Source organism: Engystomops pustulosus, chromosome 5 (genome assembly GCF_040894005.1).
Source record: "Engystomops pustulosus chromosome 5, aEngPut4.maternal, whole genome shotgun sequence".
Lineage (NCBI taxonomy): Eukaryota > Metazoa > Chordata > Amphibia > Anura > Leptodactylidae > Engystomops > Engystomops pustulosus.
In genome coordinates, this window is record NC_092415.1 from 8029918 (window position 1) to 8047335 (window position 17418).

General features: G+C 43.6%; 1 protein-coding gene across 22 annotated transcripts in view; it reads left to right on the forward strand.

The window, feature by feature from the left end:
- Window positions 1-17418, forward strand: part of PTK2 (protein tyrosine kinase 2) — a 154625-nt gene that overhangs the window by 96275 nt on the left and 40932 nt on the right. For 11 of the 22 annotated variants that reach the window (XM_072151115.1, XM_072151113.1, XM_072151114.1 and 8 more), the window contains 6 exons: window positions 6938-6955; window positions 7688-7744; window positions 9952-9972; window positions 11212-11309; window positions 11631-11715; window positions 13145-13245. In XM_072151115.1, coding sequence (XP_072007216.1) covers window positions 6938-6955; window positions 7688-7744; window positions 9952-9972; window positions 11212-11309; window positions 11631-11715; window positions 13145-13245 — 380 coding nt within the window. The remainder of the gene's footprint in view (window positions 1-6937; window positions 6956-7687; window positions 7745-9951; window positions 9973-11211; window positions 11310-11630; window positions 11716-13144; window positions 13246-17418) is intronic. The other 11 variants (XM_072151110.1, XM_072151119.1, XM_072151127.1 and 8 more) reach the window with 3 other exon arrangements.

Below are 17418 nucleotides of genomic sequence, written 5' to 3' on the forward strand. Positions count from 1 at the left end.
ATTCTGAACACATCCCGTCTGGTGAGCGAGGTACAGTGCCCGGTCTGTCTCCAGCTGTGAACAGGAGCTCTGTGCCTCCCCATCAATGAGCTCCTTGTCTCCTCCTGGCTGCCACCTCATTAATAGGTCCTCACCGGGAACTGGCTGCTTCCTGCGCTAAGTATGTGGAATGCTGAGTAGATGCCTCCTACCTGCCATATATACATGGAAGTGTCAGCTCCAAAAAGTGACCGGACCGCTGTCACTCCCATCATGCATCACAATTTATTATTTATGATTTTATTTTAATAGTTGGAGTTTGCTTCTGTGTCCCGAATCACTGTCACCCCCTGCTGTTCAGTGTGATGTGTGACTCTCATGGAGCGAGTACATTTTACCTTTTGCAGAAGTCACTCATCAAGTCGGTTCAACTTTTACAATTAATGGAGGCAGAACTTTTCTAGATGCCCTCCTAATAGTGTGATTAGGTAACCATGGCTGCTTGCTAATTGTATCAGTGCAACACACAAACAAACTTTTTGTAGGTGCTCCCTTCCTGTGAAGATGCAAGATTAAGCTCACAGAGTGTTCCTGCTTGTGGAGATGCATTTTCAGAGTTCAGTAGATGTTGACTTCTTGTGGGCTAAATTGTTTTGCCTGCTTGTGTAGTTAAAGGTTCAAAGCTCATTTAAAGTTGCCTGCTTATGGAACTAAACATTTAAAATTTGAGTATTCTCTGCTTGTGGAGCCTCAGGTTCAGAGCTCAGTTGGTATTCACTGTCTGCAATCCTGCAGAGATGGTTCTCTGCTTGTGGAAAAGCAGGTTTACTTATCATTGGGTATTCTATGTCTGCAATTTTGCATGTTCAGAACTTTGGGGAGGGTTCTTTGCTTGGGTTACTGTAGGTTCAGAGCTCAGTGGGTGTTCCCTGTCTGCAATTGGGTATATTCAGTGCACACAAAGGGTTCTCTGCTCGTGGAGCTGCAGGATCAGAGCTCAGGGAAGGTTCTTTTCTTGTGGAAATCCATGTTCAGTTATCATTGGATATTCTGTGTTTGCAATCTTGCATGTTCAGAAATTCGGGAGGGTTCTTTGCTTGGGTTACTGTTGATTCAGAGCTCAGTGGGAAGTTTCAGAGCTCAGTGAGGGTTCTCATCTTGGGTCACTGCAAGTACATTGCTTGTGATGTTGCAGGTTCAGAGCTCAGTGGGTAGTCCATGCCAGCGATCCTGAAGGTTCAGAGCTCACGGAGGGTTCTCATTTTGTGGCACTGCAGGTTCATTGCTTGTGATCTTGCAGGTTCAGAGCTCAGAGAGTGCTTTTTGCTAATGGAGCTACAGGTTCCAAGCTTGTTTGTTTTCACTCTCGGTTTTGGCCTTGGCTTTTCCCCACACCCACTCGCACCTACATGTCTGTTCAAGCTTTGCTTGCTGTGAAGTAATGCGGCTCAGACGTTCAGTCATGTATACCTGCTGTGCGTGATGTGAACAACTTTATCTGAAAACCGCGGCCTCAACCAAATCGGACTTCACCAAGTATAATTGCTGGCGGTGACTATTACACTGTGAGGTTTTCATGGGAGCTGTATACATAGAACGGTATGGAACTTTATTCTAGACTATTTGCACATGTTTTTATTGTATATACGTGGGACGCCGATCGCTTTACTACCCTGAGGATATTACACTGCAGTGTTATAAAACAAGATGTGCACCTTATACTGTGCAAGACTGATCGGTATTATTGGGTTCCTGCATCTATACTTCTTGGGCTGATTGATATCTGGAATCTGTGGACACCCCCCAGCCCCTCTTCCTCATCCGAGTGGGAATCTTCTGTCATCTCTACCATTCTTGATGTGCGGATATGACATAGACAGCAAAACTTATCACTATGATACATTCCAATCCCATGCGTAACTCTCCACCCACGGGCGTCCATTGTTCCCCCACTATTCTATTCTGGTCTCAGGGAAACCCCTTGTCCCCTACAGAACTTACTCTGCGTAACCCCAAATTATCTCATACTGAAAAGACAAGAAAACCTCTGATGAAAACCAAGAAAAAGAAAATGCAACAGATATAAACTGACTCATCCCACAAAGGGCAATCCCGTCATATTTCCCAAATTCTCTTACTCACTTGGTGTAGATGACATAGTACATAGTGGCAGTATTATAGTAGTTATATTCCTGTACATAGGGGGCAGTATTATAGTAGTTATATTCCTGTACATAGGGGGCAGTATTATAGTAGTTATATTCCTGTACATAGGGGGCAGTATTATAGTAGTTATATTCTTGTACATAGGGGGCAGTATTATAGTAGTTATATTCTTGTACATAGGGGGCAGTATTATAGTAGTTATATTCCTGTATGTAGGGGGCAGTATTATAGTAGTTATATTCTTATACATAGGGGGCAGTATTATAGTAGTTATATTCCTGTACATAGGGGGCAGTATTATAGTAGTTATATTCCTGTACATAGAGGGCAGTATTATAGTAGTTATATTCCTGTACATAGGGGCAGTATTATAGTAGTTATATTCTTGTACATAGGGGGCAGTATTATAGTAGTTATATTCCTGTACATAGGGGGCAGTATTATAGTAGTTATATTCCTGTTCATAGGGGGTAGTATTATAGTAGTTATATTCTTGTACATAGGGGGCAGTATTATAGTAGTTATATTCCTGTACGTAGGGGGCAGTATTATAGTAGTTATATTCTTGTACATAGGGGGCAGTATTATAGTAGTTATATTCTTGTACATAGAGGGCAGTATTATAGTAGTTATATTCCTGTACATAGAGGGCAGTATTATAGTAGTTATATTCTTGTACATAGGGGGCAGTATTATAGTAGTTATATTCCTGTACATAGGGGGCAGTATTATAGTAGTTATATTCTTGTACATAGGGGCAGTATTATAGTAGTTATATTCTTGTACATAGGGGGCAGTATTATAGTAGTTATATTCTTGTACATAGGGGGCAGTATTATAGTAGTTATATTCCTGTACATAGGGGGCAGTATTATAGTAGTTATATTCTTGTACATAGGGGGCAGTATTATAGTAGTTATATTCCTGTACATAGGGGGCAGTATTATAGGAGTTATATTCTTGTACATAGGGGGCAGTATTATAGGAGTTATATTCTTGTACATAGGGGGCAGTATTATAGGAGTTATATTCTTGTACATAGGGGGCAGTATTATAGTAGTTATATTCTTGTACATAGGGGGCAGTATTATAGCAGTTATATTCTTGTACATAGGGGGCAGTATTATAGCAGTTATATTCTTGTACATAGGGGGCAGTATTATAGTAGTTATATTCTTGTACATAGGGGGCAGTATTATAGTACAACTCCTATCATTCCTGTGCAGTTATACAGTGTGTGCTTTGCAGAGGTTCCTGTTGTTGTAGGATCTCCATCTAACGCTCTGCACCTCATCTCTTTTCTCTCCCGTCTGACGTGAAGGTTCCTCGCCCCTTCCGACCAGATCCCACAAAGCCAAGTGTTTCCTTCCATTCATCCTCTGCTCCCATGAGTCTCCACAGAAGGGTACTTGCACGGCTTCTGGTTGTCCACTAACCCTTAGCCCTGCTGTCATCCTGCACGACAGCTGCATGCGCGTGGTTCTGTGCGCAGGAGTGAAGACAACCTAAAGCTAATATCGTGGTTACTAATTCTGATTAGCTGCCTCCGTCTACGGCTCAGGGTATCTGTGGTCAATGATGGAGCTTAGTGTGTGTGTTAAGGTTGAGCTCCCCCTAGTGGTGGCAGATGGCATGTAAATTTGTATCATGTCACTGCATTGGGATATTGTCCTTTGCTGCTGTATGGAATATCTAGTGACCCCATGATGGTGTATGGGGTGGCTTTATGTTACAGGATCTGGTCCGGGGTGTACACTGACCAGGCACCCTTTCCTGCAGGAAAATAATGTACTTTCTTAATTGCTTCCCTAAATATTTCTAAACCGCCAATTACTGTAATAATTTACATAATTGTAGCGCTTATTAGACACTAGACTTTAAAACTAGTTCTTATCCCCCTTACAGAAGTCCTATTCTGACCATAATAAGGGACACGATTGCATCGGATAACCCTTAAACGTTCCTTATTGTTATTGTTAATTTATTTGGGTCATGTAATACCAGGTTTCTCCTACAGAGGCCACTACCTAAAGCCTTCTGTGATTGGCTCATCTACCTTCTCATCATTGGGTTTAAGCCCCTCCTCCTGAGATCGGCGGTTTTTAGGATTTTGCTGAAAATTAATGTTTCTTGACTTGTTTCAACTTGTTATACTAAGGAATGTTTAGTTTTGATATTTTAGTTGACCTGTTAATGTGATCCTTGTTTCTCTTCTAACCAGGTAATTTCAGGCTGCAGTGTAAAGCATGGAGGGTTTTCTGCAGGTTGCTATATACACATGATAGTGACTGTTAGGTGTCCAGTCCCTGGTGACTGGGATGAGCTCCCCCATGCTTTACACTGCAGGCTGCATTCATAGGGCTGTTCATCTGTATCTCACAGACCTGAGATTTTCACACGTCGGCCGCTGCAGCTGGTCCGTACTTTCACATACTGGTGCGGACTAGTGCTCAAATGTGAGATCTCAGAAACTTAAGGGTCTATCACCCAGCTCGCCCGAGTTCCTGCGTGGTATGTGCAGTAATCCTGTTACCTATGTGTCAGTCTGCACTGTACTTCCGGCATTTGGTTCATGAGCAGTAGACGTGGGTGAAGGCTATTGCTGCAGCAAATACTGGGATGACACAGTAAAGGGTTAAAGGGGCGCTCCAGGATTTGGATTGGATACCTCTTCCTGGGATAAGAGATCAAAATTAGATTGCTCCAGCTCCCAGCATCCCCACCATCAGCTGCATGGGGAAACTATAAAGCTCATTAAGCACAGTGCCACGCTCTGTATAGTGCCTGGTTTTGGTATTGAAGCTCAGCCTTAAAGACAACCTGGCAGCAGGTTTGACCCTATTAGATGTCCAGAATGAAGGGTATGAAGTGTCCTTTCTAGAATTCCCTCCTCTATGTGAAATATCCCAAATTTACCTATAAACCATCTCCTCCAACATTAAGCAAATTTGACTCTACTCACCCCATTTGTAAATGAGATATAAGTCAAGTTTAGTGGTTGCAGGGGGAGTGTATCTTAAGAAGCCCCCTGTCTTCTGTTCTTTATTACCTAGAATGCTGCTGGTGACATATTAAAGATAAAGATCTCATCTTTCAGATGACATCAGGCTTATGGTTTTGTAATCTGCAGAACCAGAGATACAGGCAGCTAAAGACCTAAAGAATGTCTGGACCATTATACAAGCTATATACCCCTTGTGTCACCCCCTCATCCTCATAGACTGTAAGCTCTTGTGTCACCCCCTCATCCTCGTAGACTGTAAGCTCTTGTGTCACCCCCTCATCCTCGTAGACTGTAAGCTCTTGTGTCACCCCCTCTTCCTCATATACTGTAAGCTCCTGTGTCACCCCCTCATCCTCATAGACTGTAAGCTCTTGTGTCACCCCCTCATCCTCATAGACTGTAAGCTCTTGTGTCACCCCCTCATCCTCATAGACTGTAAGCTCTTGTGTCACCCCCCTCATCCTCATAGACTGTAAGCTCTTGTGTCACCCCCTCATCCTCGTAGACTGTAAGCTCTTGTGTCACCCCCTCATCCTCATAGACTGTAAGCTCTTGTGTCACCCCCTCATCCTCATAGACTGTAAGCTCTTGTGTCACCTCCTCATCCTCATAGACTGTAAGCTCTTGTGTCACCCCCTCATCCTCATAGACTGTAAGCTCTTGTGTCACCCCCTCATCCTCATAGACTGTAAGCTCTTGTGTCACCCCTCATCCTCATAGACTGTAAGCTCTTGTGTCACCCCCCTCATCCTCATAGACTGTAAGCTCTTGTGTCACCTCCTCATCCTCATAGACTGTAATCTCTTGTGTCACCCCCTCATCCTCATAGACTGTAAGCTCTTGTGTCACATCCTCATAGACTGTAAGCTCTTGTGTCACCCCCTCATCCTCATAGACTGTAAGCTCTTGTGTCACCCCTCATCCTCACAGACTGTAAGCTCTTGTGTCACCCTCTCATCCTCATAGACTGTAAGCTCTTGTGTCACCTCCTCATCCTCATAGACTGTAATCTCTTGTGTCACCCCCTCATAGTCACAGACTGTAATATGTAATATGATGTGTATCTATCCCCTTTGATTTGTAAAGCTACGGAATATGAAGGTGCTGTATAAATATTATTAAGATTATTATTATTATTATTATTATTATTGGAAATGCTGGCTGCAGATAAAGATCCAGTTCCCTCCTATTCTAACTGCCTGAATGTCCAGTTCTGTAGCTCACTGAACCACAGGTCTCAAGTGATCTAAATGAGGAGATTCTTATCTTTAATATGACACCAGCAGCATGTTACCGGGTGCTATAGAACAGAAGATAGGGGCTCCTGAATTGACTCTCCCCCTGCAAGCACTAAACTTGACTCAACTTTTGTAAATATGGGATGAGAAGAGTCATTTTTACCTTACTTTGGGGGAGATTTTTACCGGTAAATAAGAGGGATTTCTAGACAGGACATGTCTTACTCTTCCTGAGGGGGATGGTAGTGGGGTAAAAGCTGGTGACAGGTTCCCTTTAATGCCTGGAGATGATGTCACTCTGTCAGCAGACCTGCGGTGTTCTCTTGACCGGATAGCGACCATCTTTCCTATGGTTTGGATCACCATTCAGATTCTGGAATATCCCTTTAAACATAATCCCTAATCCCGGAGTATGTGGTTCTGACCTGTGATGGCGCTGGTTGTGTTTGGACCTGATAACCTACATGATGCTTTGTACACGCGGTTGAATGTGCATTGTTTTTGCTCACGCTTCTCTCGCTCTTTTCTTGCATGCATCCTGGACCCGCAGAGGAGTTTAGTGGGGACGGTAATACCTGCGCTTTCATCATTTCTCCTTCTTCCTTCATTTGTCTTATTAATAATTGTATCTGTCCTGTCTGCTGTTCACCAGCCCTGACACACTGGCACAAACACTGCACACCATCTGCATCACCCCTCATAGAGTACCGGACTGTGCTTATTGCACGAAGGGTTAATACCCTGCCTGGGGTATGACTAGCACCGGGTGCTGGCGCTGCCCCATCGTAGCCGGACCCCCTACCCACTATCCCACTCTTATGCCAAGACTCCAAGGCTATAATCTTCTTATAACAATATTACTCTTCTTATATTGTCATCTACTCCAGTCACATCCAAAGCTGCGTTTTACAGTTCTTGCTTGATCTCTAACCTTCTCATTACGTTACATTGTATCCGTTCCGTTTGCCTGACCTCGTTCTGCGCACATGCATTGCTGCGTTGCATTGTGGGCTTTGTAGTGCGCCGGGCTGTGAACAATGCACGAAAAGAGCAGTTTCATGTGAAGAGGGAAACCAACACACTTTGGGTGCAGCTCTGGATGTGACTAGAGCGCCTTCAATATACTACATAATTACTGCTAATTAATCATTAATCACATCCGTGGTGTATTTGTATCCGGTATATGAATAATGTAGGAATCTACTGTCTTTGGGGATTTATAATCTGGTGATTTTATTTTTAAATGACTACATTTTAGGGTTTTTTATGTTAATATTGTTGCATATTTTTATTTTTGCAGAAACGGATGACTATGCAGAGATTATAGATGAAGAAGATACGTACACCATGCCTTCCAGTAAGTGCAGCCCCACAACAGGGGCCTAGGATGGGAACCTCTGGTACTACAACTCCCAGCGTACCCTGGCACCAGGACATGCTGGGAGTTGTGTTTGCAACTGAAGAACTTGAATTAAAGTGTATTTAATTGTCCACCATAGTCTCCATTATAAATATCTCCCTGGTATAGTAGGCGGAGGGGTTTGGGAGGAAAGTGATCCTTGAATCAATCGGCTTAAAGGAAATCTACCATTTGATTTGATGCATTATGAAGCAAACATACCTTGAGACTGCTGTAGCGACACTGATGCAGAAACATATCTTGTTTAATCCCTGAACTGAGTGGTTTTGCTGAAACAACAATTCTAAAATAATGATAATGAGGCTCTGGCGTTCCTGTGGCTGCCCCGGAGCCTCTCCCCTAATTATGTGCTGCTCCAGGGAATTATGTAATCACTGTGTTGTCCCTGACAGGCAGAAGTAATCAATCGCTGCACCATCCCCCAGCTGATGTGTACGAGTCATCCAGCTCAGGTTAATTAGTCCTGTCTGGACAGTTCAGGAAGCTCTGTGCGATGTGTTTATGTAGGCAGCCAGCAGCACCCAGCTTTCCCAAGGTCCTAAATTTTATAATAGTTTTTTTGAGCAAAACCACTTCGTTTCAGGGATTAAACAAGATAAGTTTCTGCATCACTGTCGCTACAGCATTCTCAAGGTATATTTGGTTCACAATGCATAAAAATAAATGGTAGATTTCCTTTAAACAAAGGTTATAAAACATGAGCAGCAAAGTATAGGTATGAACTTGAACATGGCCAAATTCTAGAAGTTACCCCCTATCCCCAGGACTCCCTTACAGCTGACTCATGCTCGTCCTTCTGCTTCATCCATTAGTGACATTGGGACCTCACTTGATTGGTTGATATAACCCTTTATTTGTATATTAGGGATGTATGTTGCTGATTGTTATCGCTTGGTTACTAGGATGGGGCTATATGGGGGACCTCGACTACGACACCAAAAGCATTCAAAAGTAGCCCAGCCCCCTGCTGTGAATCTTTAAAGGGGTTGTCCAGAGGTTAACAAAATATGGCTACTCCCTCCCAAAAATGGCGCCATTTGGAAGAAAGGAGCCACGTGTTTCCCCCGGACAACCACTTTAATGCATTAGTGTTGCAACTCACAAGTTACCACAGCGTAATGTCACGTTGGTTGCAAGTTCTGATGGATTTTTAATTTTTTTTTTTTTAAAACTTTATATTTGCATCACAGCTCTTTGTACAAATGTCATGTCACCATGTAGCCCTGGCCCAAAATATGATGCTCGTCCACTTGATATACCCCTGCCCCCCCCCCCTCATGTATCAAGGGCATGTTTTTCCATCATCCGAGAATAGAAACTTACAACCTCATGAACCATCAGAAGTAATGAAACACTACTCAATAATAAAACATCCAGATTTCATCGATCAGGTTTCTATTATGTGATTGGTCGGTATTCACACCTGGGTGCCGGATCCTATATAGCAGGTGGAGCCAGAAGCAAGGCTCTGTCTTGTGTGGGGTTGTGGGGTATAGCTTCTCTGCGGTCTACTTTTGCACAGCTGAGGTTGCAGTACAGTGTCCCAGTATAGGTAACGTTCTCTTGTTTCCATTCACTGACTGCAATCAGAGACTTGAAATAATGAAAAGCCGGTGCTTTCCTTATGGGATGATAAAGCTTTGATAACATAACACCAGAGGCTCCTTGTAACAGCGTTTTATAATTTTTTTTTTTTATAACAATGGAATAAGTTTCTTGTGTATTAATGTTGTGTTGAATTGCATGTCCTCCAATCACCTCCAGAGCTGCGTTCACTATTCTGACTTGCCCTCAGCTGTCCAACATGCAACCTAACAGACTACATCTAGAAAATGTCTTGGCATGTTGCATTGTGGGTATAAGAAGCCATCAGAGTTCTGAATGCAGCTCTGGTTGAGACTAGAGCAGGGGTCAGTCAACTCCACAGCTTACATTGTTGTGTAACTACAACTCCCAGCATGCTCCATCCACTTGGCTAAGAAAGGCTGTGGGATTTGTAGGTTCACAGCCGCTGGATTTGCAGAGTCCTGGACTAGACCATAACATGTAATCCGTTGCAGCTTGGGTAGTGTCTTGTGTATCCTGTGTTCTGTTCATTGTGTTAAGGTTGATTGTTTTCTGTTCCCTCTCTAAATGCCATTCAGAAAGCTATGGATTAGATGAAGGTAACGGCTCTGGGCGTGCAGTGTGCGCTGGCGTGTTGTGTGTTGCTCTTGTATTGCATCATGTGTTACATAATATCAAATTTGGTGTCATTTTATTTTTTATTATTATGTAGAGCTCTAAATCCTCTCCATAGAAGCAGTTAGAGAAGTCTTTCTGCCTGAAGCCACCACTAGGGGGAGCTCCAGGCAATACTGTCCATTTGCCATTATAAATCTGTTTGTAGCTTAGGCTCCCCCTATTGGTGGCTAAAGAAAAAGTTGTATTTTGGTTATTGGTAAACAACACATTTCATTCTGCATATTGTAATGCGGTGGGATTAGATTGTCAGCTCTGTGCAAGGATCCAGTAGGGAAATTTAACTACTTTCTTTTCCAGACCCTTAAAGGAAATCTACCATTTGAAAAAAAAGTTAAAAACACTACAGATACTCACCTGTTCTCCTCTTCATCCCGATCCCGGTGCTAGGCTTCTTTTATCCTGACACGCCGTAATCGCCTAAAAACAAGACTTACAAAAAGCAGGCCAGAGCACAGGGACGAGATGTCCGTCGCTCCGGGCTGCTAATTATGCACGCACTTTGTGTTGCGTCTCATTTTTAGGGGATCCCGGTTTGTCTTGTGGGTTGGACTTGATGGACCTCTCTTTTTCCAACCTTATATACTATGAATGTAGAGAGCACAGAGCACAGCAGTGTGAGGACACAGCTCACTCCCAGTGCACTTGGAGAAGAAAATCCTTGAATATGAATCCATATATCACAGTCCTGCTGCTACTAACAACATACAAAGTGGTCTGACTAACACCTCTCCAGGGACAGTACATAACACTGGCTGCAGTCTTGTGATCACACCTGCTGACAGGTTCCTTTTCAAGCTATTTCCAGTTGTTGTGCATCTCTGCAGCTTTCTATTGTTTCTTTTCTGCTTGCTGTCAATGGTTAAGACTTATGAACTCTGTAACTTTGTAGAGAATTATAAAAGGTCATAATGACAATCTACCGTGACCGTGCAGCTTTGGTCCGAGCCCTATATAGATTGTGAATGTTTGCAATCACTGACAGCAAGCAGAGATCTTGTAAATGATTAGAATTCAGAGTGTTGCAGGGTCTTTATTTGCATAAAACTAGAGTAGCCCTTCAATTGTTGCCTGGTGTATGTTGTATATGCTCCTGGCGTGTGTGCTGTGTTGGGATCAGCTGATGCAGCGCCTCTTAACTTTGTTGTCAATTTCTTCACCAGCGGGCGACTACGAGATCCAGAGGGACCGAATTGAGCTGGGCCGGTGCATAGGGGAAGGACAGTTTGGAGATGTCCACCAGGGGGTCTACATGAGCCCGGTAAGTTCTGTATGATCCTAAAGAGGGGCAAGCCCTCACACTGCTTTTCTCTTAACTCAACAACACCGCAGTGTGAGGACACACCCCCAATGCACTTGGAGAAGCTACAATCCTGGAAACCTATATCACAGTCCTGCTGCTACTAACAACATACACAAATGTCTGATTGCACAGGTCTCTAGGGACAATATCGAACACTGGCTGCACAGAGCACAGCAGTGTGAGGACACGCCGCCCATTCTGCAGGGTCACACCTGCTGACAGTTTCCTTTATCCTCTAGCCATTCGCATCGCACTTACAGACCTGTTTTCCCTCCACAGGAGAATCCAGCCATGGCCGTCGCTATCAAAACGTGTAAGAACTGCACATCGGACAGCGTGAGGGAGAAGTTCTTACAAGAGGCCTGTAAGTTCCCTCCTGATTCTGTATATTCAAAGCCAATTCACATGATCTGTGGGCCCAAAATCACTGCACCCCATGCTTCACCCCCATTGTCTGCCTGGGGGACAGACAACCCCTTTATCTCACACAGGGGTAAATACGAGCTATGGAAACCTCAGTCTCCGTAACCTCTAGTGGTGACCTGACTCCTGCTCCGGCCAGTTGTCTTACACAGGACCGTCCATAGGAGGGGGACACTAATGTCATGGGAACATCAGATCCTTTATGTGTATTTCTCAGATTTAAAGGACAACTTCCGCCAGGATGAAGAACTGTATGCAAATGAGCCTGAGGGGCTCTATAGGTGTTGACTTGCATACAGTCATTCATTCTTAGTGGTAGATGTCCTTTGATTGTTATATTTTTTTTTGTGGTTTTTGTGTTTTTTTTTGTTTAATGTATATGATCCTACAGTCGCCCTCCCCCAGGCTGAACCAGCTGATAACAGGGAGCAGTAGATATTCTAGTGAAGTTCCTATCCGGTTAGTTCACAGCCTCCTGTATTAAGGGATTAGCAGTCACTGGGGATTATAATTTGCTGTCACCCGGACTCCACGCCGCAGACGTGTGTCGGCTTTGTAGAGACAGGTGGAGACGTATTTACTATCTTTTACCCGTAGCTTAGTGACAAAACCCCCATCATCCTGCTGGGACTGAACATCCTCCCGGCAAATGGAATTAAAAAGCGATTAATAAGAACTAATTGAGCGTCCGGAGCGTCTACGGAGACGGCGGCTTACGTCTTGAGAAGTGGAGGATTATCCCGCCGCCCCCCGATGTCACACAGGCACAAATCCACTGTTTTATATCTGTATAATGTGGATGTGTCAGGTCTTACAGGGCTGGAGACCCCCAATATGACAGAACAGGACTCTGAAAGGGGGGGGGGGGGACATTGTCTGATTGGTGGGGGTCCGACTTATCAGAAGGAAGGTCCCATTCCTCTCATTTGGCTCCGGGGCAGGTCAGGTGCACAATAGGTTTGTCAAATGTGACGATCCCTCTTTTATCCAGAGCAGAGATGTACCAAAAATAGCAGGGAGCATGGCATCCACCTACTACACTGTCTATACACTATATCTCACCTATAGGCAGACACAGATTCACAGGATGTCACAGAGATATAGTTTTTTAGCCTTGAAATCACAATATGACCATTTCCATTTACTGACAGCAAGCAGAGATCTTTAAGCAGCACGAGAGTGATCTGTAGATTTCCCATAACGTAGCAAAAAATGCTGAATGTTTGCACTAAAAAGATGCATTATTGCAGCTAGACCAACCGCGCGGCTGATAGAATGTAACAAACTGATCTGTGACTGGTCGGTTTATTGTCTCCTGTAGTGATACATTGTATCTTTGTTTTATTAATTAACCTTGTCTCTCTTTGCAGTAACGATGCGCCAGTTCGATCATCCGCATATAGTAAAGTTAATTGGGGTGATCACAGAGAACCCGGTGTGGATAATCATGGAGCTGTGCACCCTGGGGGAGGTAATACTCAGCACTGTACATGTTACATACTAGCTATAAAGATGTGGACTGAACTCTACACTAGGACCACACATTTACAAGTATAAGTCACAAAAAAGGTCCATAAAGGATCTCACTGAAACCCATAAGTCCAAAGCTTTATTATATTATACGTAAGATGTATGACACCTACCTGTTTTATCCATATTACATACACACACAATATATATGCAAATGCTTTTATGTACATAATGAACGTTTTATACAAAATCCAACATCCTGGCAACCTATTGGGATACAGACTGAGTTGCACTGAGTTGAGAGCTGCACTCACTATTCTGCTGCTGGTGCAGTCACTGTGTACATACATGACATTACTTATCCTGTACTGATCCTGAGTTACATCCAGTGTTATACCCCAGAGCTGCACTCACTATTCTGCTGCTGGTGCAGTCACTCTGTACATACATGACATTACTTATCCTGTACTGATCCTGAGTTACATCCTGTATTATACTCCAGAGCTGCACTCACTATTCTGCTGCTGGTGCAGTCACTGTGTACATACATGACATTACTTATCCTGTACTGATCCTGAGTTACATCCTGTATTATACCCCAGAGCTGCACTCACTATTCTGCTGCTGGTGCAGTCACTGTGTACATACATGACATTACTTATCCTGTACTGATCCTGAGTTACATCCTGTATTATACTCCAGAGCTGCACTCACTATTCTGCTGCTGGTGCAGTCATTGTGTATATACATGACATTACTTATCCTGTACTGATCCTGAGTTACATCCTGCATTATACCCCAGAGCTGCACTCACTATTCTGCTGCTGGTGCAGTCACTGTGTACATACATGACATTACTTATCCTGTACTGATCCTGAGTTACATCCTGTATTATACTCCAGAGCTGCACTCACTATTCTGCTGCTGGTGCAGTCACTGTGTACATATATGACATTACTTATCCTGTACTGATCCTGAGTTACATCCTGTATTATACTCCAGAGCTGCACTCACTATTCTGCTGCTGGTGCAGTCACTGTGTACATACATGACATTACTTATCCTATACTGATCCTGAGTTACATCCTGTATTATACTCCAGAGCTGCACTCACTATTCTGCTGCTGGTGCAGTCACTGTGTACATACATGACATTACTTATCCTGTACTGATCCTGAGTTACATCCTGTATTAGACCCCAGAGCTGCACTCACTATTCTGCTGCTGGAGCAGTCACTGTGTACAAACATGACATTACTTATCCTGTACTGATCCTGAGTTACATCCTGTATTAGACCCCAGAGCTGCACTCACTATTCTGCTGCTGGTGCAGTCACTGTGTACATACATGACATTACTTATCCTGTACTGATCCTGAGTTACATCCTGTATTATACTCCAGAGCTGCACTCACTATTCTGCTGCTGGTGCAGTCACTGTGTACATATATGACATTACTTATCCTGTACTGATCCTGAGTTACATCCTGTATTATACCCCAGAGCTGCACTCACTATTCTGCTGCTGGAGCAGTCACTGTGTACAAACATGACATTACTTATCCTGTACTGATCCTGAGTTACATCCTGTATTATACCCCAGGGCTGCACTCACTATTCTGCTGCTGGTGCAGTCACTGTGTACATACATGACATTACTTATCCTGTACTGATCCTGAGTTACATCCTGTACTATACTCCAGAGCTGCACTCACTATTCTGCTGCTGGTGCAGTCACTGTGTACATATATGACATTACTTATCCTGTACTGATCCTGAGTTACATCCTGTATTATACTCCAGAGCTGCACTCACTATTCTGCTGCTGGTGCAGTCACTGTGTACATACATGACATTACTTATCCTGTACTGATCCTGAGTTACATCCTGTATTATACCCCAGAGCTGCACTCACTATTCTGCTGCTGGAGCAGTCACTGTGTACAAACATGACATTACTTATCCTGTACTGATCCTGAGTTACATCCTGTATTATACCCCAGGGCTGCACTCACTATTCTGCTGCTGGTGCAGTCACTGTGTACATACATGACATTACTTATCCTGTACTGATCCTGAGTTACATCCTGTATTATACTCCAGAGCTGCACTCACTATTCTGCTGCTGGTGCAGTCACTGTGTACATATATGACATTACTTATCCTGTACTGATCCTGAGTTACATCCTGTATTATACTCCAGAGCTGCACTCACTATTCTGCTGCTGGTGCAGTCACTGTGTACATACATGACATTACTTATCCTATACTGATCCTGAGTTACATCCTGTATTATACTCCAGAGCTGCACTCACTATTCTGCTGCTGGTGCAGTCACTGTGTACATACATGACATTACTTATCCTGTACTGATCCTGAGTTACATCCTGTATTATACCCCAGAGCTGCACTCACTATTCTGCTGCTGGAGCAGTCACTGTGTACAAACATGACATTACTTATCCTGTACTGATCCTGAGTTACATCCTGTATTAGACCCCAGAGCTGCACTCACTATTCTGCTGCTGGTGCAGTCACTGTGTACATACATGACATTACTTATCCTGTACTGATCCTGAGTTACATCCTGTATTATACTCCAGAGCTGCACTCACTATTCTGCTGCTGGTGCAGTCACTGTGTACATATATGACATTACTTATCCTGTACTGATCCTGAGTTACATCCTGTATTATACCCCAGAGCTGCACTCACTATTCTGCTGCTGGAGCAGTCACTGTGTACAAACATGACATTACTTATCCTGTACTGATCCTGAGTTACATCCTGTATTATACCCCAGGGCTGCACTCACTATTCTGCTGCTGGTGCAGTCACTGTGTACATACATGACATTACTTATCCTGTACTGATCCTGAGTTACATCCTGTACTATACTCCAGAGCTGCACTCACTATTCTGCTGCTGGTGCAGTCACTGTGTACATATATGACATTACTTATCCTGTACTGATCCTGAGTTACATCCTGTATTATACTCCAGAGCTGCACTCACTATTCTGCTGCTGGTGCAGTCACTGTGTACATACATGACATTACTTATCCTGTACTGATCCTGAGTTACATCCTGTATTATACCCCAGAGCTGCACTCACTATTCTGCTGCTGGAGCAGTCACTGTGTACAAACATGACATTACTTATCCTGTACTGATCCTGAGTTACATCCTGTATTATACCCCAGGGCTGCACTCACTATTCTGCTGCTGGTGCAGTCACTGTGTACATACATGACATTACTTATCCTGTACTGATCCTGAGTTACATCCTGTACTATACTCCAGAGCTGCACTCACTATTCTGCTGCTGGTGCAGTCACTGTGTACATATATGACATTACTTATCCTGTACTGATCCTGAGTTACATCCTGTATTATACTCCAGAGCTGCACTCACTATTCTGCTGCTGGTGCAGTCACTGTGTACATACATGACATTACTTATCCTATACTGATCCTGAGTTACATCCTGTATTATACTCCAGAGCTGCACTCACTATTCTGCTGCTGGTGCAGTCACTGTGTACATACATGACATTACTTATCCTGTACTGATCCTGAGTTACATCCTGTATTAGACCCCAGAACTGCACTCACTATTCTGCTGCTGGTGCAGTCACTGTGTACATACATGACATTACTTATCCTGTACTGATCCTGAGTTACATCCTGTATTATACTCCAGAGCTGCACTCACTATTCTGCTGCTGGTGCAGTCACTGTGTACATACATGACATTACTTATCCTGTACTGATCCTGAGTTACATCCTGTATTATACCCCAGAGCTGCACTCACTATTCTGCTGCTGGTGCAGTCACTGTGTACAAACATGACATTACTTATCCTGTACTGATCCTGAGTTACATCCTGTATTATACCCCAGAGCTGCACTCACTATTCTACTGCTGGTGCAGTCACTGTGTACATACATGACATTACTTATCCTGTACTGATCCTGAGTTACATCCTGTATTATACCCCAGAGCTGCACTCACTATTCTGCTGATGGTGCAGTCACTGTGTACATACATGACATTACTTATCCTGTACTGATCCTGAGTTACATCCTGTATTATACTCCAGAGCTGCACTCACTATTCTGCTGCTGGTGCAGTCACTGTGTACATACATGACATTACTTATCCTGTACTGATC